The 23,717-nt window shown below is 44.5% G+C and overlaps 1 protein-coding gene across 4 annotated transcripts; it reads left to right on the forward strand.

Annotated features, from left to right (window-relative positions):
• The first annotated feature begins 4,276 nt into the window (after positions 1–4,276).
• Positions 4,277–21,771, forward strand: KCNK4 (potassium channel, subfamily K, member 4). Of its 4 annotated transcripts, XM_046942471.1 has the most exons (6): positions 4,277–4,488; positions 6,529–6,649; positions 8,875–9,041; positions 10,562–10,745; positions 13,532–13,692; positions 21,721–21,771. In XM_046942471.1, the coding sequence occupies exons 1-6, from the start codon at positions 4,294–4,296 to the stop codon at positions 21,754–21,756; spliced, it is 864 nt and encodes a 287-aa protein (XP_046798427.1). In that variant the 5' UTR covers positions 4,277–4,293; the 3' UTR covers positions 21,757–21,771. The 4 variants fall into 4 exon arrangements, with proteins under 4 accessions (XP_046798427.1, XP_015143405.1, XP_004936519.1 ...); XM_015287919.4 differs by lacking the exon at positions 21,721–21,771 and having other exon boundaries at positions 13,532–14,329; XM_004936462.5 differs by lacking the exon at positions 21,721–21,771 and having other exon boundaries at positions 10,577–10,745; positions 13,532–14,329.
• The last annotated feature ends 1,946 nt before the right edge of the window (positions 21,772–23,717 follow it).

Consider the following 23,717-nt stretch of genomic DNA (forward strand, 5'->3'; position numbering starts at 1 on the left):
CTGCACGACGGGATCTCCCCTTAAGGCAGAGTTGCCTCTTGATGTTATGCCTGTGCTGAGATCCCTTACACCTTGACATCAAGATGCTTTGCCAATCCAGAACTTTGGGAAGTGGCTCATGGTTTGTTTTAGGCTTTGTTAGTTTTGCTAACTAGATGCATAATCTTAGATGATTATGCACATGTGATTCCTTACACATAAACTGTTTACCAAATCTGGGGCTAGGAGTGGATTCAGCCCCACCTGGGCTCCTTACCTTCATGGCTCAAGGAGTTTAGAAAGCAAGGGTGTCCGCTCTGAACCTTGTGACTCAATGGGAGAACATTCTGTGTGAGTGTGTTTAACCCTACCCTCTACGCAGTGAATAACTATCTGTATTCAGTCATCTCAAATCTTGCGGAGTTGCTGTTAAATCACTACATTATGTCCTTATTAAATCAATAAAAACATTCCCGTTTCTCTCTTATGTATGAAATGCATAGTAGAGTTGTCTCCATCCATGATATTTTCTTCATTCATGGAAATCCTTGACAGTTGATAGCTATCCACAGGAATTTGGCTTTGAACTCCTAAACAGCAAACTAGGAAATCTGAAGAGCTCTGCTGAAGAAAGCTTGAGCGTAAGCATGTAATAACCTGGCATAAGATCACAGAATAAAAAACAAAGTGAGTCATGTTAGGAGACTGAATGTACTGACCACAGATTTGAGTAACAGATATTTATAGGAGAACTGTAAGAAAGTGTAAAAATTAGGGTCATCTAAGGGTTTTAGTTCTAAGCACAATAGGAAGTACAACTGCTGTCACATGACAAGGTATTTCCATGGCAACTGATAGCATTTTCCATTAATCTGGAGTTCATTTCAGGCTATAATCAGCCTGAGGACACCGAATGCATGAGGCTGCAGCAAGATAACGAATGCCATATGTAGAAAAAGGATATGGTTGCACCATGGGTATGAGGGGATCAGAAAGGAGCAGGAGCAGGACTGCAGTTGGGTTGTCCCAGCACGTCATGTCCCAGACAGGAAATGCTCCCTGCCCTCCATTACCACCGGATCTCTCTGTATGGATTTCCCTGCAATGGACTGTGTAAATAATGCAGTTGTGAGAAGTCTGCATCACTTCTCTTTCCCTGGTCCCATAACTGCGTCACTGGTTGTGTCCTGGTATTGGAACAAGATAATAACTACCTTACCAGACATGCAACCTTCATAATTACCAGGGCCCTGGCCAGTCCCTCCAAGGCTTCCGCTCACCCTGCCAATAGCCCAAGAGCCCATTTCAGTCTAACTGTACTTAAGCTCAGTCCAGGGCTGTCAGTCAGCCTGCACAAATAGTAAACATGATATATTCTCCGAGGCAATCAGCTCCAGTGCAGTAGCATTCTGAAGGGGATCAACATAACACCCTAATGTATACAGAGGCAGCCCCAGGCAAAGGATGTTAGGAACTGAGGACTCCTTGCTGAGAGGCACTGAGGCGCCCATTTGTCAGTCGCCCTGGAGAGGTTTGCTGCTTGCTGGAGTTCCACATTCAGGACACTAACAAGAGGCTACTGGGTCTTATAAAGCCAGAGGAATACTATCCACTCCAGCTTCTTCAAGTTGGGTCACATGAGGCTGCAACAAGGAAATTTTAAATATTAAAAGAGACTTTATGCTCCTTGGAAGGATGTTGAAGGGATTGGGGGTACAGGGAGTGTTCCCTGTCCTCTCAGTTAGAGCCTGGGACCAGGTAGAAAGAGAACAGATTAGTTGAATGATTGGTGTGTGGGTGGTGTCGCACTCAAAGTTTTGGGTTCCATGATTGAGGATGCACCTTTGAGAGACCAGGCATGCTGACATTGGATGGGATGCCACAGACCCATGGAGCAAGAACATCCTGGGCTGAAGGCTGGTTGGACCAATCAGCAGAGCTTTAATGTAGATTCAGTGAGGGGAGGGGATGCACTTCTAAGTGACAGGGAAGAGCCAGGGAACACTATCACTTTAGAAAGCAGAAAGGGAAAACCTCAGATTTTTCCCTGATGAATCTGGGAGGGCTCCTCCAAGAACACAACATGGCTGATAGCCCAGCTGAAATGCCTTTACATTAATGCAAGTTGACTTGGAAATAAGCAAGAGGAGCTGGAAGCCACAGTGCAATTAGAAAACTGTGACCCAATTGTTATCATGAAAACGTGGTGGGACAAATTACACAACTGGGACACTAAAATTGAGGGTTAAAAGCTTTTTAGATGAGATAGGCAGGGCAGAGGGGCAGAGGAGTTGCCCTCTATGCTAGGAAGTGGATAGACTGTGAAGAGCTGTCCCTAAAAAAACAGCCATGATCATATTGAGAGTCCAAAATAAAAATGAGGAACTACCAAACCAGTAAAGGGGAGAGAGCATGTGAACATGGCTCCCTTACCCCCCCTAGTTAAACAACTGCAAGTGAATTCAAAACTCTCAGCATCTTCTATGAGATTCATGTTTTTCCTTCCATCGTATTGAGGAAAGAACCCTTCTCTGCTATCTGCATGTCTGCAGCCTGTAGATGAGGAAATACTGTATTTGCATATGTAATGGTGTTTCTCTCATCTCACAGAGCTGGGAGTCTGAGAGACATGAAAAGGTAAAGCTGCAGGTGCTCTTATTTGTACAGAAGCAGATGAGATCTGAGGAAGAAATACACCTTCAACACTCCGTAGCTTCAAAAGAAATGAAAGGAAGTGTGACGCATCCGGTCTCTACAAGCCCTTTTCCAGTAACTTTAATGAAAGTCTTTTCATTTTTAAGGTGTTGCAGAGCTATTTACTTTCATTCGTAGTTTTCCTGTTTCCCTCTGAGGGAAAACAGATTTGTGTGTGAAAGGACAACCTGCACTTGACAGAGTGGAGCCATCTGCCGCTCCCTGTTTACATCAGCTGCATGAAACCAGACTCCAAGCCTCTGCATTTTCTTCTATGTGCTGATTCCAGTATGACTTTTCTGTAATTAATTCTTTCCCGACATTGCAGGATCACGGGCTAATTTAGGTGAGAAGTGACCTCGGCAGGTCCAACCTTTTGCTCAAAACTACGCCAGCTCTGCGGTCAGACCAGGTTGCTCAGGATTTTATCCAACTGGGTCATAGAAAACACAGAAATGAAGATTGCACAGACTCTATGGATCCTTTTCCTCACAGTTAGTCAGTCCTGTATCCTTGCAAGGGGTTCCACTTTCCTTGGGACGTGACTTTGCACTGATCTTTGCTGAATATCATGAAAGGGGCTGTAAGAAAGAAGGGATCAGACTCTTCAGCAGGGTCTGTTATGACAGGACAAAGGGAAATGGTTTCAAGCTAAAAGAGAGGAGATTTAGACTGGATATAAGGAATACATTTTTTACAATACGTGTGGTGAGGCACTGGCACAGGTTGCCCAGAGTGGTGGCGGTGCCCAATCCTTGCAGACACCCCAGGTCAGGCTGGATGGGCTCTGAGCACCTGACGGAGCTGTGGGTGTCCCTGTTCACTGCAGAGTGGGACCAGATGGCCTTTTAGGGCCCCTTCCAACTCAAATGTTTCTAGGATTCTACACTCCTCTTGGCTCTTCCCTGTGACAGCCCTGACCTCAAGCACATTGCCCGGTCCTCCTAGTTTGCTCTTTGCAGGTCTTCATGATCTTTCTCTGTCCTACAAGCAGATTAGTGAACTGCAGGAGAGCAGTCCAGCTGCATTTGCCTGATGCTGCCCCTGAACACAGAGCAAGAAGGGTCTTTGTGGGCACTGGGGCTTGCCCTGGGATACCGTTCTAGGAGTTAGTTGGAAGCAGAGAAGGGAAAACTGTGTGTTTATTTCCGAGAAAGCTCCAGTATGGGCCCTTTGTGGACTGTCCTCACCTGTTCCCAGAGCCTCTGCTGCGTGTTCCTTGAGCAGGAGGAGATGGCCACCTGCCAGCTCCTCACATCCTGACTCATTTTTCCTGAGAACTCAGCAAGTCAGAGTTTCACAGACAAGAGGAAATCCCTAAACAGCATGCAGCCCAGAGAGTGGAAAGTTTTTTGGTTTTTTGGTTGGGTTTTTTTTTTTTTTTTGGCTGTTGTTCTCTTTGTTTTATTTTGTTCATTTGCTTTTCTTAATTTTTTGTTTGTCTGTTTGTTTAACTCCCAGCCTCCCCGTGAGTGTATTTGACAGCTCGCTGTCCCTGTCAGCGCAAGATCCCAATGGAAACAGCAGCTGGGAGGGCTCTTCCTGCCTAGGGGAGGCTCCGCAGGAGTTCGTGGGATTTACCAGTCTCCACCTCTCTCTCCCTGTCCCTTATCGAGGGCCATGTGCAGTGGCAAGCTGCAGACAGGTTTGCTGGTAGGCAGCTACTTTGTCTACTTGCTGGTGGGTGCAGCCGTGTTCCAGGCGCTGGAGAGGACTGCTGAAAAGCAACAGAAAATGGCAGCTGCCCAGATGAAGGAGGCTTTCCTGCAGAATTTCACTCACCTCACAGTGGCAGAGATGGAGCAGTTTATGAAGGTGGGTGCCAGCCCCGTGGATGCCCTTTCTCCTGCCCATTTCCCCATCAGATGTTGTTTCCTATTCAGCCTTGTGGCTCTCTCTGTGTTTCTGCTGGAGTGTTCATGTGGATTATTTTTGCAAGCCCCAAACCCACTCCCTGGTTTAAGGAGGCAGATCATACTGATCTGTACGCAAATACAAGTTGATGTGGTGTGATAAAATGTTGTGTGTCAGCTATTAACAACCCCTGCTCGAAGATGGCCCAGTTCTTCGGCTTTGTGCCTCCTGCTGGTACATCTTTCAGTGGGGCTACGCTCATCTCCAGTGGGTGGCACAGCAGGAAAAATGAGGCTGTCTGAAAATAATGGAGATGGTTGCCACACACAGTGGTGCCACAGACAGCACAAGAGAACAATACAGCGAGGCCTGAAATAATCTGCTGGGGGAAAATAAAGATGCTTAAATTACTTCAAGAAGCATAATATAGTCAGGGTTTATTTCTAGAAGATGCTGGGGGTTGCAACTTGATGATCCTTGAGGTCCCTTCCAACTCAAGCCATTCTCTGATTCTATGCTGCAGAAGTTAAACAGGCAGCACAGTCAAGAGAAAGGAGTTCCTGGTCACAGCACAGGAAAGTGAGATATTGACTACATTTCTCACTCCATCATAGCTGCATTTGCTACAGTGCAAAGAAAACAGGGACTGCAAATAGCCTTGCAGGAAGCATGTCTGCATGGGAAAGTAATGGAGCTCTTAATGAGCATGTTTTGAGGATAAGGAGAGAAGGGAGAGAAGCACTATTTCTAAAAAGGCAAACAGTGGCTCAGCCCAGAGTTCACACGTGCATGCATCCCCTTCATCGTGGATTCTTTATTTCTTTATTTTTCTTTTGGACGGGGGCAAATGGGTGGGAGAGAAGAAAAAAAAATAGAAGAACTTCTTCAAGACAACAAAATCATTGTGCAAGGGCTGCCAAGTGATTTATGTTAGCCTTGACTTTCTGGGACTGTAGTAAAATGGTGAGGGAGGAGGAGTTAAAACCTTCCTGGTGCAGTTTATTCCATCTAATGCCTTGTCTTTGCTAGGGCTCAGCCTTGGATTTTGTTTCTGCTGTTTCTGTAGAAACCAGCCTGCATTCCAGATGTCCGGATGAATGTCCTCTGCTTGCTGAGGCAGGGCCAGTTGGATACTGGGGTTTTTCTTGTTGTTATTCTTGTTTTTTAAGCCTCAGAAAAATCAGCATCATTTAGAATGAAATCCACAGAAGGAAGGGGACTGAAAATGCACAGAGTTATACATGATAGAAATGGAAAGGGTTGGGAGGTAACTCCCTGCCCCAGGACAGTCTCAACTCAACCTATGCCTTCTCTAACAGATGTTCATTGAACCTCATCTCAACGGCTGCATTGTCAATATTGTGCATGTGGTTCATGCATGCCCCTTGCAGAATGCTGTACGTGTCAGGCTGGATTCTGATTGTAGTTGCATCATTATTAATGCTTTGAAAACCAGTGACTTTATAAATACGTAGCCCCAGTGAGACTACAGCCTTCAAATTACACTTGGTGTGTGTCACATGTACCCAGCTGGAACTCACTGATGCCTGCATACAGGTGAGCAATTAGATCCCAGCTGCACCACTAAAATCTCAAGGGCAAGCTCAAAACCAGGCACCCCATCAGTTTAACCAGTGGGCTGCTTTGTTCTACTATGTCTTTTGCAGGTCTTTTTTTTCCCCTCAAGTACTTAGCCTGCAAGAATCAAGGTCTTTAGGGGTGAACTTCACACTGAAGCAAACAAGTTCTCCTAAAAGCCATAAGAGCACTTAACATAACCGCAGGGCAAAAGACAAACTTTCAAAACCGCTGGCTGTCTGCCAGCTAACCTTGGCAGCAAAGGTGTGAATGGCGTGTTAGAGCATTAATGAAAACAAGTGAGTGGTGTTCACAAGAAAGGAGCAGCAGTTCTCTTAATCTGTAGAACTCATTCAGCAAAGACTTGAGAAAAGCAGTTGTGTTGATTAGAAAAAATAATAATAATAATGCCTTCCCTTCCAGAACCTGACTGAAGCAATTCAGAATGGAGTATACCCTATTGGAAATGAATCACAGACAGAAAACAGCAACTGGGATTTCAGTAACTCCTTCTTCTTTGCAGGCACAGTGGTCTCCACGATAGGTCTGTTCTGTGATTTCCATATTTATGTGTGTGTGTGTGATCCTTATGTCTGCTTACTAGGACCTAAGCGTTCAGGGACAGAAAGTCCAGTCCTTTATTGGCTTGGATAGGAAGCAGCTACTGACATGGTCCTGAGACCTCACTGATGCCCCAATCTTTGTGCATTACTTTGAGTTTTAAAATACCAATAGTCTTTCATTTTGATCTTTTTTTTTTTCCCCACTTGTTTCTCCTTTTCAAGCCATCTATTAAGATCTTGTTCTGCTGCCAGATGTGGGTAGAAGATTTGACTTTCCAACATCTGACTTTTATTCTATGGTCAAACAGGCTTTAAATCTGGGAGTGGTGCAAAGCATAAAAGAATGGTATGAAATAAGTGAACTTTGCTGGGAAGGAAGAAATGAGAAGAGGACAAGGCAATTTCTAAGACTTACACTGCTCCTTCAAGCTGTTCTGACCATCCCAGGGGCTGCTTGCCCCTGCCTGTCTCTCCCTTTCCCTCAAATATACATCCCAAAAAGCAAAGGCCTGCAAAATTTGAGCATAAGATCCACACTTTTGGCTGCTGCTTCATGCTGTCATGCAATGAGGGTTCAGTGTATGTTTTCACAAGCTGAGGCCTCTCCCGCTACACCCTAAGCATAGCTGTGCCAGTGATCTGTAAGTGTGACATGTCTTGGGTCCCTGTGGTGCCCCAGCATCATGGCAAGCGTGTTGGTGTTGCATGAACCCATGTGGAGACCTCTTGCCATAGAAGAAAGAGGATGTAGAGACTTGAGCAAAGTGTTTTCCAGCTGTCTGCACTCATATGCTGGAACCCTTTTAGTATAACACAGAAAAATTCTTTAGGAGAATCTGGAGAGGAGAAAGAATTGCTTTCCCCTGTTGATAACGTTGTCCAAATACCACCAAAGAACTTGAACTGAAAATCAAATCTTACTGATTTTTTTTTCTTTTTTTTTGCTCCTCAGCACTGCAGTTTTAAGTCAGACTCCATCAATATTGAAGAGGTCATTTTATTATGCAAAAGTGCCGAGCACTCTGAAAGTCTCCTGACCCATCACAGCAAAGACAAACATTTCATGGAAACAGCAATATTTACATATTAATAGCCAATCCATTCCTTGCCACTACCCGTATTACTGTAGTTTTTTCATTGTGGCATCTCTCTCCCAGGCAAAAGGGTTGCTTCCCATCAAATTTGTTTCCCCATTGAGTGAGAAAGGCTGTCCCAGGAAACATACCATTTGCTTATTTCTCTGCCCCCTTACTGCAAGTGGTCTGTTAGTGAGGTGCTGCTACCCATCTTCACCCATCTTGGTTTTGCTGTCATGAAAATGCAGTATTTGTGCAACAGGAAGCACAAAACAGCTCAAGCATCTGAACTGTTAGCAGCCAATAAATCACTCAGTTGGTTTATTTGTCTTCTCCCCAAAGGAAAACATGCAGTTTTCCAAGTAATGGATGTCTTGAGTTGAACTGTGCTCTGGAAAGTGCTTTTTCTCATGGTAAGGATAAAATAAGGACATACACAAAGTACAGAACTCTTGTACTTAGAGATATACCTCATGGGGTCTAAGAGCAGCAAAGTCCACAGTCCATTAAAGGACATGTTTGGAGTTCTGCAGCTATTGTTCCATTACTTATCTAAATACTCTTTTAATAGAATTTTAAGAAAATTATCTCTCTGGCATGAATGAATTGACTACCAGGAAGGTCTGGGTTAATTAATGCAAACTACTGTAATGCACCCTGCACTGTCTCCAGGGCTGGAGCCAGTATCTGGACATACTAACCTATTGGCATTCAGCCATGGAGGTCACTAACCCACAGGCATATCTACAAGAAGGCAGATTGTTTGATTCTGCTATTAGAAACAGCCTGAGACTCTAGACTTGACATCTTCCAGGTCCCCGGCCTTCTGCTTTTTGTCTTCCCATGTATTTGTCACAGGAAATGCGTATTTTCCATAACCGCTTTTAGGTTATGCTTTCATTCCCATTGAGGCTTGGTTGTGAGAACAGCTCTCTGCATCCCACAAAACATCCAGGATGAATCACTTTTGCTTACTAGTTTTGTCAGAGAAAAGTGAGAGTATGTGGGCTAGGAAGTGCTAGCCATATCTTCTGAAAACAAAGGCAGGCCAGGCTTGGCTCTGTGTGAATGTGACCATGGATTGCTCCAGCTCTCTGGAATATCCCCTCTGACACATCTTTTTTTCATAGGTTATGGCACACTACGTCCTAAAACTGTTGGGGGCCAGATCTTCTGTGTCTTTTTTGCTCTCTTTGGAATCCCTCTGAATATTGTTTTTCTGCACCGTGTTGGTAAGATCCTCTCACTGCTGTGTAAAAAGCTGGGCAAATTCCTGTACGAGAAAGGAATGAGAAAGGTAATTGGTTTTACTTAGGCACAGTGACATGCTAGTTTCTAGGCTTTTTTTTTTTTTAAGATACATCTTGGCATTATCCTCTATTACATTTGTTCTCTTGCTGTGTTGGGCATTGTGCTTGGAGAGGGAAAGAAGTATTCTTCCCCTGCAGAGCTAAGCAGGCAAGGCAATAGAGGAGGTTTTCAGAGAGATACATTTTGCCTGTTCATCTATATAGCATGTCTAAACCCACTTCAGCAATCAAGGAGAGAGAGAGAGAGAGGGTGCTTCCTTCCACGTGTCTACATACTTATTTCAGGAGCTAACACTCTAGGGAAGTACCTGCCCCTCTTTATTGGCAGTTCAGAGATAGATGAGTAAGCATCTCATCTTGAGAGAAGACAAGTTGTAAAGTAGCTGACCTGTAGGAGTTTCAGTAGATGCTGGCTCAGTGCCTAACATGTCACCCCTCCTTATTCATTATGCAGTCCTTTAATCCCTTCCCACCTCTGACTTTTACAGCAAGGAAAATTCAGGCTCAAGTTGCCCATTTGAGCCCAGTTGCTGAAAGGTGAGGAGGCACTTGTAGGGGGCTAGAGGCATGATATCTCTTGTCTGGTTATGCCCCAGGTTATTTGGAGTTTCTCACATTCTCTCAATGCTTCTGATAAAGTGAGAATAGCTTTTCTGTGTCTCCTGCTGTACATTAGGATTAGGTATGAATGCTACAGACAACCCTGATCAAACTGTTAAATATCCTCCTGTGTCTGGCAAACTTAAGTAGAATGTTAGGCTAGATTAGATGTAGACTCTAGCACAAGTGCAATACATGAGGGCATGAGAAAATAGCCAACAGTTGCCATTCATTTCCAGACAACCTGGACTTAAAAAATCTGCATATAAGCTATATGTATCTGGTTGAAAAATCTTATTGTCTGACAAATCTTTTTATCCAGCCAAAGTTGCTTCATAGCTGCTTGGTGTTAGGATGGTTCAAAAGTCACTGGCTAGACACTTCTTCATCAGGAGTTTGTTTGTTAAAGGGCTCCTTGTATTCACTAATCCACTGGGTAGAATTTAAGTTGTGGTACTGATGCAATGATAAATAAAGTCAACAGTCAAGACTCTACGAAATAATGCAAGTAATACTGGAAACAATGTAAATTATTTCTTTAAATACCTATTTTCCAAGGCAAATTTGAGTGCTCTTGGGATGCAATACCTGAGTATCTGAAAACTAACTAAAAGTGATGTCGTTTGGTGAAAATTGGAAAAGGTCTAATTCTGGTTTAAGTCATTGGGAATTGGGAATTCCCTCCATATGCGTGGTCATTAAAGGCTAATAGAATAAATAATAATAATAAAAAAAAGACTACATCTCTCAGGGTTACTATGGATATGGAACACCTATAATGCATAGCTTCTCCCTGCTTCAGGGCATGGCACAGTGATTATAGTAGGTATTCCTAGGTGGTCACCCATTTTGAATACCAAACATTATATATGGCCTGCTAGTGTGTCAAATCATTATTATAAAGTAGTTGTTTCTTTTTCAGAAGAAGATCAAATTTCTGACCCTTCTGTTCTTCCTTGTGACTGGGATCCTAGTGTTCCTGTGCTTGCCGTCACTATTCTTCCAGATAACAGAGGGTTGGTCCTACAGTGAAGGAATTTACTTTGCATTTATCACCCTCAGCACCATTGGCTTTGGAGATTACGTAGTAGGTAAGGCTGATTTCAGAGAGGAGGTGCAGCAAAGCACCAGGGTTGCAACTTTAGTTACTGTCACCAATGTACTGTAGAGACAAATCTTCCATCTAGTCTTTGACCAGTCTTTGCTTTGTATGGTTTTGGGGGAAATACTTGTCTTTCTAGGGTTTCATGAACTGATGAAAGCACAGAGTTGTCTAAATGTAATGAAATGGGGGTGCTTTGTGGTGCAAAGGAGCCAAATATTTTGGGGAAGGAAGGGGAGAATTCAAGGAGCCTAGGAATTTGCATATACGAAAGGGAAATAGTTGTGACTATCATATAAGACATACACCCCTGCTTTAGCCACCTAAGACTTGAGTTTCAGAGTATACAGTAAAGAAATAAGCAGTCATGTTTCAGAAGACATGGTTTTACACAAGTCCAAGAAGTAGGAACTATAGTCGCAGGGCAGTGGGAAAATCTACTTATGAAAATCTACGAGATGTGGATCTTAAATTGATGTATCACTTTAAGAGCAGCACTCTTTAGCATCCTTATGCACCACTGGATGCGCTGTCTTCCCAGGTTAGAGCTTAGGAGTTCCTTTGATGTTACACCGTTTAAGACACACACCAGCTTGTTGGAGTGCTTCTCAAAACATTTCTGTGACTCTGCTGGTCAAAATACACTCTGAACAGAATCAGCTTCTAGAGGAAATCCACAGTGAAAACCAGGAGTCAAGTGAGTGTCCATGGGAGAAGCAACTGAACACCTGGATTCCCTGAAGAATCAAAGGTTTCTCTACAACAACCTGTGTCCTGCCAGCATCTCTCCAATACAAGCTTTTCCTCAGCAATGGTACAAAAATGAAGCTTTGGAGCTAACACTTGAGCATGTTTTGCAATTACAAGAGGAAGTCATAGCCCCAGAATAACTACTTCAATAGCACTTTCCTCATCTGTAAACATGTTATTTTACAAACACAGTTAAAAGAGTTAGACGACTCCTGGCTCTGTGACGACTCCTGGCTCTAAGATTACTTAACTGGAGCTGCAGTATTGTTTCCCTACAGCAGTTATCTCAATTGATGTCAAACAATGGTGATAAAATGCCTCAAGTTGTGCCAGCAGAGGTTTAGGTTGGATATCAGGAAAATCTTCTTTACAGAAAGGGTTGTTAAGCACTGGAATGGGCTCCCCAGGGAGGTGATTGAGTCACCATCCCTGGATGTGTTTAACAACCGTTTGGACATGGTGCTCAGGGACATCATTTAGTGGAGGTTGTTAGAGTTAGGGTAGTGTGGTTAGGTCGTGGTTGGACATGATGATCTTAGAGGTCATTTCCAACCTGAACAATTCTATGATTCTATGAGAAGTTTTAATGCCCCACACCTTCCGAACAAACCAGTCAGAATGAATGTTCCTAATGTTATGTATTTAGAATTGATTACAAATGACAAATGCTTTTGTGCTAGCCAAGTGCAAGAGAACAGGCATGAGTTCATTTGCATTTTAGTAATTCTAATTTTTGTAGCTGCTGTACTTGAAGGATGAGATAAAGCCTGTTTTGTATAGGGAGAAATCCTAGGAAGATGACAGTCCTGATTCAGCTGTTCACAGCACGTGTACACATGGGTGACATTTGTAGGGTGAAACTCCCCTTGGTCTGTGAACCAGCTTTATGCCTTACTGAAGTTCAGCTTTGAGTTAACATTATGTAGATACTACTAGCTGCTTTGCAAACAGTGTTGAAGTCCTAACCCCACATGATGAGCTTCAGATAAGAGCAGAAAATAGAGATGCTTTACAGGAAGTCTGGCAGCTTCTATACCAACTCAGTCCCAGCAAAAGGTAGAAAACCAGCTGTTGGTTTTCTATCTGTGAGGACAAATGCTGCCCCATTTCCAAAGCTTTGCATGACGAAGTACAAAATCCCACGAGTTGATTTATTTAATGCAAAGCGCTGCAGGACATGAAATGAGATGCCAGCATCCTGATTTCTTCTAGGCAGATTCAGAATGTGAAATGCTCCATCAGAGTTGTGGCGATCTCCCTGTCCGTGCATGTTGCTGTTACCTCTGCTATGTGGATTCACCCTTGACAATGACTTGCAACACTCACTAAGCAGTATTACCAAGTTTTCATGCTGATGCCAGGACTGTATAATGCCAATAGTGTGGGACTAGATGCAGTAGGAACAAATGCTCTCTGAATGTTGCTTGTGCATTGCTGAGCAAACAAATGAAGTGGCCCATGCAGAAAAGTGGGTGTGTAAGGCAAGGTGATGCTAAGTGGTACAGACTGCATGAAATAAGCTCCAGTCCACTAGTTTCCAACACAGAAACTTGCGTTCTTGGCAAGTAGTGACTTCTCATCAGTCAGCTACTTTTTTAATGGAGGATGCTCCTGAATCCATTCAGAAGTAAAGTAGGAATTGCAATTTCAATTAAGCATACCTATAATTTAGAGCAATCATCTATCAGGTTATAATCACATTTTACAGAATCACAATAAGTTGCTTGGAGGATAATCCACACCAATCACAGTATATCTTTTTGAGAGACCATCATGTGCGCTAGCATATATAAACTTGAAGCTACAGGAGACTGACTCAGCCTGAACCTAGAGCACGTTTTCCTCTGACCTGGAGTACTGCTGTAGTATTTTATATATTGCATATTGTAGTATTCCATCACAATGAAAGTCAGCTTGAAGCGTTCAGTGTAAAATACATTAATGTGCCCATTAGGCTTGCCTGTTTTACACAGGCAAGGCCATTTTAACTTGTTAATTTTCTTCTTTCTCTCCCCCTACCTGCAGGTAAACAACCTGGCAGGATTTATTTTTCCTACTACCGAACACTTGTGGCCATTTGGATTCTTTTTGGACTTGCCTGGATTGCTCTCCTATTTAATTTATTGACGACGGTTCTAGAAGATACTGAGAAAATAATTGTCAAGGATCTTCATCAAATTGGAAAGGTGGGTGAGGATAATGCAGCAAGCCAACCAAGAAGGTGCTGGCCTGTTCAGTTTATTCCAGAAGAAGAACTGATATCACCACATGCTGAAGGGGATGCCCAGAAAATGGAGACATTAGCAGCAGAGGGTGCGCAGGAAAATGGAGTTAGTAGCAGCAGGTTCTGAACAAACAAAAAATGAAATACTAATGATATGAAATTTGCTCTACAGTTTGCAGCCATATTGTGCTAAAACATTACAAGTGCACCCATTTTGTGAGGCTTTTTTTTAAGATGCTTCCATGAAAATGCAAAGGAGTGGCGTGGTAGAGCTTGCTTACTGTATTTGGATTTTGCTGCTTGTAAAGAAAATCATATATCTTCTTGGAACTGACATGTACAAGCTTTTCTGAGTCGCTGCATAGTACCAGCACCTTTGGAAGAACAAGAAATAAGGGTATATAACACAATAGATGTCCGATTTGAGACATCATATAGGATGAACTGGCATGATCTGAAAGATGTGTTGGAAGGACAAGACCTGGGCTCAGTTCAGAGACGAGTGAGCAAGGTTAGAAAAATGATAGCTGTATTAGAAATAATTAATTCTACCTATTTCTGATTTATGCTAAGATGAATAAAGGCAATTTCATTTCTTATCCCTGCAGCTTTGAAAAACTTTTTTAATAAGCACACAAATTCAAATTTTATGATTATATTTCATAAGGATTTTATAAGATCAGAAACTTGTTTGAATGGAGGAGTCCTCACTGCAACAGAGCCTTGCTTCTGTGTTTGTGTTCCATAGGTGCTATGATGTCATTTAAAAACAATCCTACTGTGCTGTGCTAAAGTAGCTTTCCAAGTGCTAGTGTTGTCTAGACACTGCCATCCTGCCTTCAACCAGGGAGAAAAGGATGACAAACCTGAGAATGGTGTTTTGGATGTACTGCCATTCAGGCTATCCCTGGGTGAAGATCCCGACATTCAGATGGGTTGATTGATACTTCAGGTGCCTTGTCATAGAATCATAGGATGGCCTGAATTGAAAAGGACCACAATGATTATCTAGTTTCAACCCCCCTGCTATGTGCAGGGTCACCAACCACCAGACCAGGCTGCCTACATCCAGCCTGGGATGTCAGATCTTGTGTATGTCAAGAGTACAGGAAAACTCTACCATGAATTTCTTGCAGTCCAGAAGCTGGTGGCTCCCATGATGTCCAAGCAAGAGGTGGGGTAATGTGTACTTCAGAGTCTGCAAACTTGCCCAAATGCCAAACCCACATCAACACCCACAAGACCCTCCCAAGGCAGTCCATGCATTCAGCACACGGAGTGCTTCCCTTTGCTTGGTGCTGAACCTGTTGCTTCACAGGTTTTCATGATCCTGAGTTTGTTTTGCCGGGCAATGAATAATTGTACTCAGCTAACCCTCCGGGTGTTAGTTACAGCAAAACCAACTCTTGCCAGAGCTATTCCTGTACAAAAGGGAGAATAAATTACAGCTGTAAAGCAATTTTAGGCCGTAAAGATGCAATCAGCCTTGAACTCATATCTTTTTCAGTCAAACAAAACCACAGTTCTTGCCAAAACAGCCCTGCTGGTTCAAGATCTGGCATGTAGACCTGACCAAATATGTACTTTCTTTCCCTCCACAAATTATTTCCCAGTGTTAACCTCAAGGCTAACTTCTAATCTAACATTTCTCCTTCTCAGGAAGCCTTTCTGAGGCAGCAGGAACAAGAACTGCCCAAAATCAGGGCAGGGTGTCACAGCACACAGCAGTACCTATGCATGTCCGTTGCAATCCCTATGCAAGCTGTTGCTGTCACAGCACAACACCCTGGCCAGGCAGAGAAAACAGATGCTCCCAGACAGGGATCTTTTCACCTCCCTATGTTCTCTCAACAAGCCTTGGCTCATGTTATTATTTTCAAAGCGTGTTTTCTTCTCTACTGTCTTTTCCCAGTCCTTCCCACGGGGACCATTAACCCCATCCTCTATCTAACAGAGATACCATGAGGGCTGGTTTAGAGAGAGGTGATCCTGCCTTGAGCTGTGATGGCCACATTGCATGGCCTCTTGTTTGTCCCTTCCAGGATGTTTCTGGTGTGTGTGTCTGTTTCATAGAATCCTAGAATGGCCTGGGTTGAAAAGGACCACAATGCTCATCCACTTCCAACCCCCTGCTATGTGCAGGGTCGCCAAACAGCAGCCCAGGCTGCCCAGAGCCACATCCAGCCTGGCCTTGAATGCCTCCAGGGATGGGGCATCCACAGCCTCCTTGGGCAACCTGTTCAGTGCGTCACCACCCTCTGAGTGAAAAACCTCCTCCTAATATCCAACCTAAACCTCCCTGACTCAATTTAAAATCATTCCCCCTTGTCCTATCACCATCAACCCATGTAAACAGCCGTTCCCCCTCCTGTTCATACACTCCCTTCCAGTACTGGAAGGACACAATGAGGTCTCCCCGGAGCCTTCTCTTCTCCAAGCTAAACAAGCCCAATTCCCTCAACCTTTCTTCATGTTTTCTGTCTGTTGCTGAAGAGAAAGAAGAACAGGGAAGGAAACATTCCTCCTAGAAATATGTTGAAGTCAACACACCTTCTTCAGCATGTTTCCAGTGTCCTCCTTGTTCCCTGTCATGACAAATCATACAATCATAAAATATCCCAAGTTGGAACAGGTTGCCCTGTGAGGCTGTGGATGCCTCTCCCTGGAAGCATTCAAGGCCATGCTGGATGGGGCTGTGAGCAACCTGGTCTAGAGGGAGGTGTCCCTGCCTAGAGCAAGGCATTGGAACTGGATGATCTTAAATGCCCCTTCCAACCCAAACCATTCTATGATTCCATTCTAAGTTGGAGGGGACACGCAAGGATCATTGAGTCCAACCCCTGCTTCCACGCAGCACCACCCAAACCCTGTGTCAGAGCAGTGTCCTGACTGATAACGTCTCACTGCATCACAGAGCAATCAAGGGTGTTTGTTCAGGCAGCTCAGCTTCCTTCCTTTTGAGGAAGGGTTTCAGCTTGGTTTCTTGTGCCCTCTCGTGGCTGCGTGCTGCAAACCCATTTCTTTGCTTTTCTCTGGGCTGAGGAAGGAGAGGGGAGAAGCCCAAGAAAGCTGCAAGCCAGGGTGGGAGAAGAAAGTTTTTCGATAGTGTTCCTCCCTCATGTTTCTGCTGAGCAATAACGTCGTCTCCATAAGGTTTAGGCACAGCAACAAACCTCTGTGCTGGAGCACGCAGCCTCCTGCCTTCCAACATTATCACCCTCCAAACACTGCTCAACCACGGCAGATCTTGTCCTGGCATCACCCCTAAAAGAGGGAACTGTTGTTTTCTGTGCAAATAGGAAAGCCCTCAGAGAAAATCAAGCGTGTTGCCTGAGCTCAGACACAAAGCCTTTAACAAACACCTAGGCTGGTGCTCCCTCAACCCCAGATGTCCTGGGATTGCCTACTAATAAATTGAACCCAGCCAGTGTTCCTGTAGTTGCTTGGATTAAGATAATCTTGAGTTGACAGCAAAGTTAGAACAGAGTTTCTCCTCCACAGCCAGAGATTCAAAATGATTGCAAGGCTTTTGAGTATAAGCCAAGCTCTGGCTCTTCTGCATGCCCATGCCCAAAGCAGAGAAAGCAGGAGTGAAATCCAGCCCCAACTCCTTCTGTGCTAGCAGCCACACTCCACAGGGACTTTTCCCTCAGCACTCTGTGCAGCCTGGAGCTTTTCCTGGCTGTAAAAGAGCCCTCACAGCCACCCAGCCCTGCTGTGCCACGTGGGGAAATCCAGCATTCACAGACCACCACTGCCAGATCTCCCACTGCAACTCTTTTTCAAAGCAGGGAACATTTCCAAGGCAGGCCAAGTGCTTTCCCATACATTTAACAAGTTGCTGAAAAATTCCAGGGGTAGGATCGTGAAATATATTATCTTGGATTAAATGGCAGCAGCATGTTGCTGCATTCAGGCTGAGCTGCTCCTCATACATCACCCACGGCTTTGCTGCCAGCTAGCAAACAGTGTGCATTTCTGCACTTGAAACCGAGGAAAATGCCATGAGAAATTATCTTTCCCTCAGAAAGAAGCCCCTGAGAAATCCGTTTGCCTCCAGAGAGAATAAGAGAAAGTGCACTTTGATCTGTCTTTAATTAGTATATGGGATTGTTTAGGGAACTTTTGAGGTCTCCTTCAATTAATAGCCTGTTCCTTTGGAGAGATTAGTTGTGTTGGGTTTTTTCTTTTCTTTTTTCTTTTCCTTTTTTCTGGAAGCAGAGAGACTACTCAAATGGAACTGCTTGGCTAATGTAATATCATATAGCCAGCGGGATCTTTTCTTTTGTACAGAAATCACTAAAATCGGGCCACACACACATTATTTTCCATTCTGTCATACTTGGAGATGTGTATTCTCTCCTGACTTGAGCCCAAAAGGCTCTGCGTTCAGCTCAGAAATGGTTCCACAAACAGAACTCCTCACCCTCCTGAGGCCTGTTCGCCATCCCTCCGCACCCGAGGAAACAACTACAACAAACAACCACCACAAAAGCCAGAGTTCCTGGCATCAGCCAAATCCCCTTGTACCATTTCAGAAGGATTTAAAGTGGCCTTGAAAATCATAGAACGGGTTGGGTTGGAAGGGATCTTAAAGATCACCTAGTTCTGCTGCTCCTGCAGTGGGCTGGCTGCTCCCACCAGCTCAGGATGCACAGGGCCCATCCATGGCCTTGGGCACCTTCAGGGATGGGGCACCCCCAGCTCTGGGCAGCAGTGCCAGGGCCTCACCACCCTCTGAATGAAGAATTTCCCCCTGACATCTAACATAAATCTCCCTTCTTTTAGTTTAAAGCCACTCCCCCTTGCCTTATCACTACCTGCACATATAAGAAGTTGCTCTCCTTTCTGTTTAAAAGGTCCCTTTAAGTGCTGAAAGGCCGCAATAAGGTATCCCCAGAGCCTTCTCTTCTGCAGGCTGAACACTCCCAACCCTCAGCCTTTCTTTGTAAGAGAGATGCCCCAGCCTTCTGAATATCTCTGTGGCCTTTTCTGGACCACTTCAACAGCAGGTCCAACATGATGTCCTGCAAGGCTTTATACCAGCTCTCATACTTGTAAGGAAAGGGGAACCCATGGAGGTTCCAGCATCTGTGGCTGAGGACTGGACTGGGACAGCACTGCTGGTTCAATGCTAGCAAAGACAACACTGGGTTATTCTTGGGATAACAAGTTTTGGGGATAGCCAGAGCACCCATCTGTGCCTCTGCTGACCTGCAGCCAGCCTCACCTCCACCGTGGGACATGAGCCCAAGCAGCGCCAAAGCTGCTGAGACAATACAGCCATTTCTATCATGAGGAGTTCTGGACTTGATTAGGATAATTCTCCACCAGAGGTTTGGAAAAGCTCATTTTGCTGAGTTAAAGTTAGGGCAATTATCGAATCCATTTAATTGCTGGTTCAACATGATTTAGGAGACATGTCTCCTGAATAAATACTTTTCCAATTTCTCTTTCAATTATTCTCACATATGTGGTTGGAAACGATAGCTGTATTTTTGTGGTAAGATGCCAAAGCATGAAATAATACATCCCCAGAAAGAGAAATATGCTGATAAGCAGAAGGATAATAATAACAACCACACATCATTGAAAAACGAAGGGAGGTAACAATTTAAGTTAATGGCTTCCTTGAGAGGCACTAGCCAGAAAGACATCGCTACTCTCAAAGAACAAATGTGATTTGAGTTAAATCCAGTTTCTCAAGATGATTGTTTATCATAGCAAGGCACAGAGAAAATCATGCATCAAAATCAGACAAGAACTTGTCAGAACTTATGAAAATCCTTCAATTCATCGCTCCTATCCATTTAAACGACTCACCGAGTGCCTTCAAAACAAGGTAGAAGTCTTAAACTTAAAAGGGCATCAGACACCCACTGGAAATCAAGGATGAAACCTGAGCAGAGATCTGTCTATTCTTAACTTTGTACGTCCAGACATTTGTCTCAAAGTACAGCACATGCTATCTCAGAACAAGACAGATGCAAGAAGAGAAGTGCAGGCACCTTCCTTGGTGTCTCCTGCTGGATGGTGACTTCTGTTCAAGAAGTCTACCTCCTCACAAAACAGGATGCTTTGTTCAGCATCTCTACTGTGTAAGCTTGTTGCAGTACAAATGCTGGGGTGAGGGCATGTATATTGCCTAAAAGTAGATAGAAACCAATAAGAGGTTATTTTACTGTGTCTGTAGAACTTTGGCCAGTTTCCCAATGCTTGTTTGCTTTATGGATCTTTTTTCTCTCTTCCTTTCTTTCCTCCCAGCCACCAGGTTGGTGATGGGATGAAAAGTGGGTAAATCAGAGCTCACCATTATTACCAGAATCTGTGGGCAGCTCTTAGAGAACCCTTGCCCAGTAGCAAGGTCTACCCAGAGCTTAAGAAGTGAGTGCAATAGCAATGGTGGTAACACAGTTTGGTGATTCCAAACAGCCAGAAATTGCCCAGAGGAAACAAAAAAGAGGAGCTCCCAGCAGTGGCTGTGAAAATACAACTTTGCCTGCAGTAGGTCTGCAAAAACGTGAGTCTAAGTGGTGTGGGCTCTGTGCTCTAACATAGCTCAGTCATAGGGCTGGTGTTTGGAAATGACACCTTTTGTCACTGTCCCATGGCCCTTTGGGGCCTCAGTCAGCAAAGGAGGGGAACCTCCTCAGTGGAGGAGAACACCCATGTTCAGGCAGAGGCATGGCTTCTGGTGCAAGACAATTTGCATACCAGTATTTGCAGTAATGAGCAGAGAGAAACCATACCAAAGCAGGCATGGCTTTGATGCTGTGGCCAGGGTGCCTTTCAGCTACATTTCTGGGAAGTTAAAAGCATGGCTGCAAATTTCCATATGAAAAGCCTTGCCTTGGCAGATAGTTTCCTCAGAGTTCATGAGCAAAAGGAGGGGAAGGTGGCCTCATGCTATGAACCCCAAAGCTAAAAGATGCCAAAAAGCAGAGAAGTGAGTTGCAGAAACCTTGTCATTCCACATCCAGGGCCATCCATCACACGCAGTGACAGCACAGCATGGAGAAATGGAGTAGAAGAAAGACAAACAGAGCACTCTTCCCTATGGGACTATGGGCATAGGCTCATTTTTGGAGTCAGCATTGTAAGACAGCCTGCACTGTAGGTGAACCACCCCTGCGGTCTCCAGTAATGCTCCAAATGTCCATCAGCTGAAGCAGTAAATTCTTTTTCCATTATGGAAATCCTGCTTCAGTTCTCCCTATCTATCTCTTTAACTTGGTCAGATCAAGGTTTGCTTTGTATCCAGACTTGCCTTATTCGAGTTTGGGCTTGTGTTAGCTGTCCAGGTCATGAGCAGGTGTTAATGAACAGGGAACCAGTACAAACATGCTAAACTCTACCCAAAGACACCAAATGCTAGGCACGCCCAGGGTCAAGTCACCCTGGCATAGCAGGACAGATGAACGGTGCTTCTTACAAAGCATGACCACGAAAATGAGCAAAAATCCACATAGCAAGAACCTGGCTGCAAAGATGTGCACAAAGCCAGAAATCAATGTGCGCACACTGCTGCAGCGCAGCCTCCAGATGTCAGCATCAACCCAGGCAAGAGAGAGGCACAATGTCAGAAGAGCAGAAAAACCCAATTGCAGGCTTTGACTTCCAGAAATATTCTCCTACAGCCCCTCCTGTGTGGGACAGACAGATAGACAGACAGAGGAAGGGTTTCTGATTCACCCAGAAAAAGTGCTCAGTTCCCAGAAAAAGAAAGGGAGGTAGCACATGCATGTAGCCCTGCATGCAAACACTTTACACATGCTTTATGCTAATGTAAGAGCACATGTGCTTGTGTGCATGTAGGTGTAAGCTCATCACATAGATTTACGCTTATATATTATATATATATAATTTTTTTTTTTTTAATCTTTGCAGCATTTAGGAATAACAGGTCCTTTGCCAACAGCTGTACGTGAAGGCAAAAGCAAGGCATGTCCTCCACTACCTCACCTTCCAATGTATGTATTCATTTCTGCAGTGTACAAATGTGTGTGCAACACACCTGCTGAGCTGAGGAACGCAGCAGTCAGCCCTGGAGAAGGGATCTGACCAGATAAGCCTTGAGTGGATGCCCGCGTGGTGTAAGGCAGCATAGCTTTCAGCCTGTGCAAGAAGGTCAGTGTTATCTGATCAAGAAATTCCTCTCCCCTTTTCCCCCTAGGCTAGCAAGTTCACTTCCAGTCTTTTAGCAATGTACATTTGCCTAGTAGGAAAACATACTCACACTGGGAAGGAAAAAAGGCCCCAGATTCTGCACAAAGCAGGTATTTGCATCATCCCTATCACAGAACTGAGCTGTGACACAGAACGAAGTCACCAGTACTGCAGCTCTGCCCTGATGCTGAGCCCTGGTGAGTCACCCTGGGCAGGCTGCAGAGGTGCCAGGTTCCCCAGTTCCTTTAGGCACAGGGATGGTGTTTTTGCATGAAAAGATGCTCAAGAACCTCCCACATCCCAGTGCTCATCCCGGTAAGCGTACAGAGCCAAGCTGAAGCGGGGTGGGGGTATGACACAGAAGATTAATGGATCTCTTCCAACGGAAGGTTGACAGTTCAGTCAAGCGCTGCTAATTCAGGGTGCTGTCCCGAGACCTCTCTTAGCCCAATGACGAAGCTTTTTTTAAGTCCTCTGTGTAAAAAGTGTAATCCTGGTATGCCAATGGATCATATCCTGGAGATCTCTGGAGAGCAGGGCAAATGCGGAAAGAAAGGGAAAGGAAATCCCTTATTTCATAATGGTGCAAACAGACGTGTCAGGAGAATTACATCAACATGCAGCACATGTGAAATTTAATACTCCTCCTAATGCATTTAGATGAGGCAAAATGCAAAGTCTATACTGCCTCTGGGAATAATTCTGGTAGGAAGCTTTCACCACCAGGAACCGAGGACTTTCTACTTACTCTGGAATGTGAGCTTTTGTTTGCAAAGCCTTCCTGAAAGACTTCAAAATCAAGTTTGTGAAGTGTGCATTCCCCTTTGAAGATGTCTTCCAGAATGAAACACCAGTGCTCTTCCCAGCAAAACTGGTGTAAGTTGGGAGTAGCATGCTTAGAAACCAGCAAGTATTCGAAGACGAGAAAGGAGATCCTGATCCTTCACATTGCAGAAAGCCAAGATATGCACAGACTCATCCCTTACCCCCTGACTAGCATTGCTGCAAGGGTGCATCAGAGTTGCATGGGTTTCTACAAGATTTGGGGCCCTCGGAGGGTTATGAACCCAAGCAATATTTCCACTGGAGTCTTTGCAGCCAGGAGGAGCCTGAGATCTTCCGGTTGTTTTATTTTCCCCCTATCAGACGACAGAGATAAGATTCACCAATTGATAGAGCTCAGATGTGGCTTGAATTCAGACAAGTGACTTGAAGTGATGATTTCCCCACCACCACGCTGCAGATGATCGATGTATTATGCATGAAAATAGTGCCAGGCACAGATGGGATGGGAGTAGAAGGTGTGAGCTGAAAATGACAGCAGCCAAGCTCTGCTAGAAAATGCTCTACAACACGCTTGCATACTCGGCAGAAAAAAAGGATGCAATGTGCATGAGAGACTCACCATGGTTTAAAGGGCCAAACAGTTTAATTACCGCCAAAACTGGGCTTTATGCAAGGATTTGAGTGGCATGGTTGCCAGAGGGAGCAGGGGATTAGCCTTGAGGATTCGAGGGAGCATCTTCCCATCCAGTATTCTTGAATAGCTGTAGGAAGATGAGGGAAATACTTTTTGCTTGTTTCCCTGAGGACAGGGAATCCAACGTGGTGACACGGTGCCGTATTGGACACTGCCTCCAGCAGGATCCTGGCTCATACCCAGCGCAGCACTAAGAACCTGGCACCAGACCCAAAGCTGAAACAAACAGGGATTTCTCCATGGACAGCAGACATGACAGCTCTGGCCCTCAATGCAATAAAGCGTTGACCTTGAATTGACGATGCACTGACATCGTCCCTAAATCACACCATCCCTCCCTT

This window comes from Gallus gallus, chromosome 5, assembly GCF_016699485.2.
Source record: "Gallus gallus isolate bGalGal1 chromosome 5, bGalGal1.mat.broiler.GRCg7b, whole genome shotgun sequence".
Lineage (NCBI taxonomy): Eukaryota > Metazoa > Chordata > Aves > Galliformes > Phasianidae > Gallus > Gallus gallus.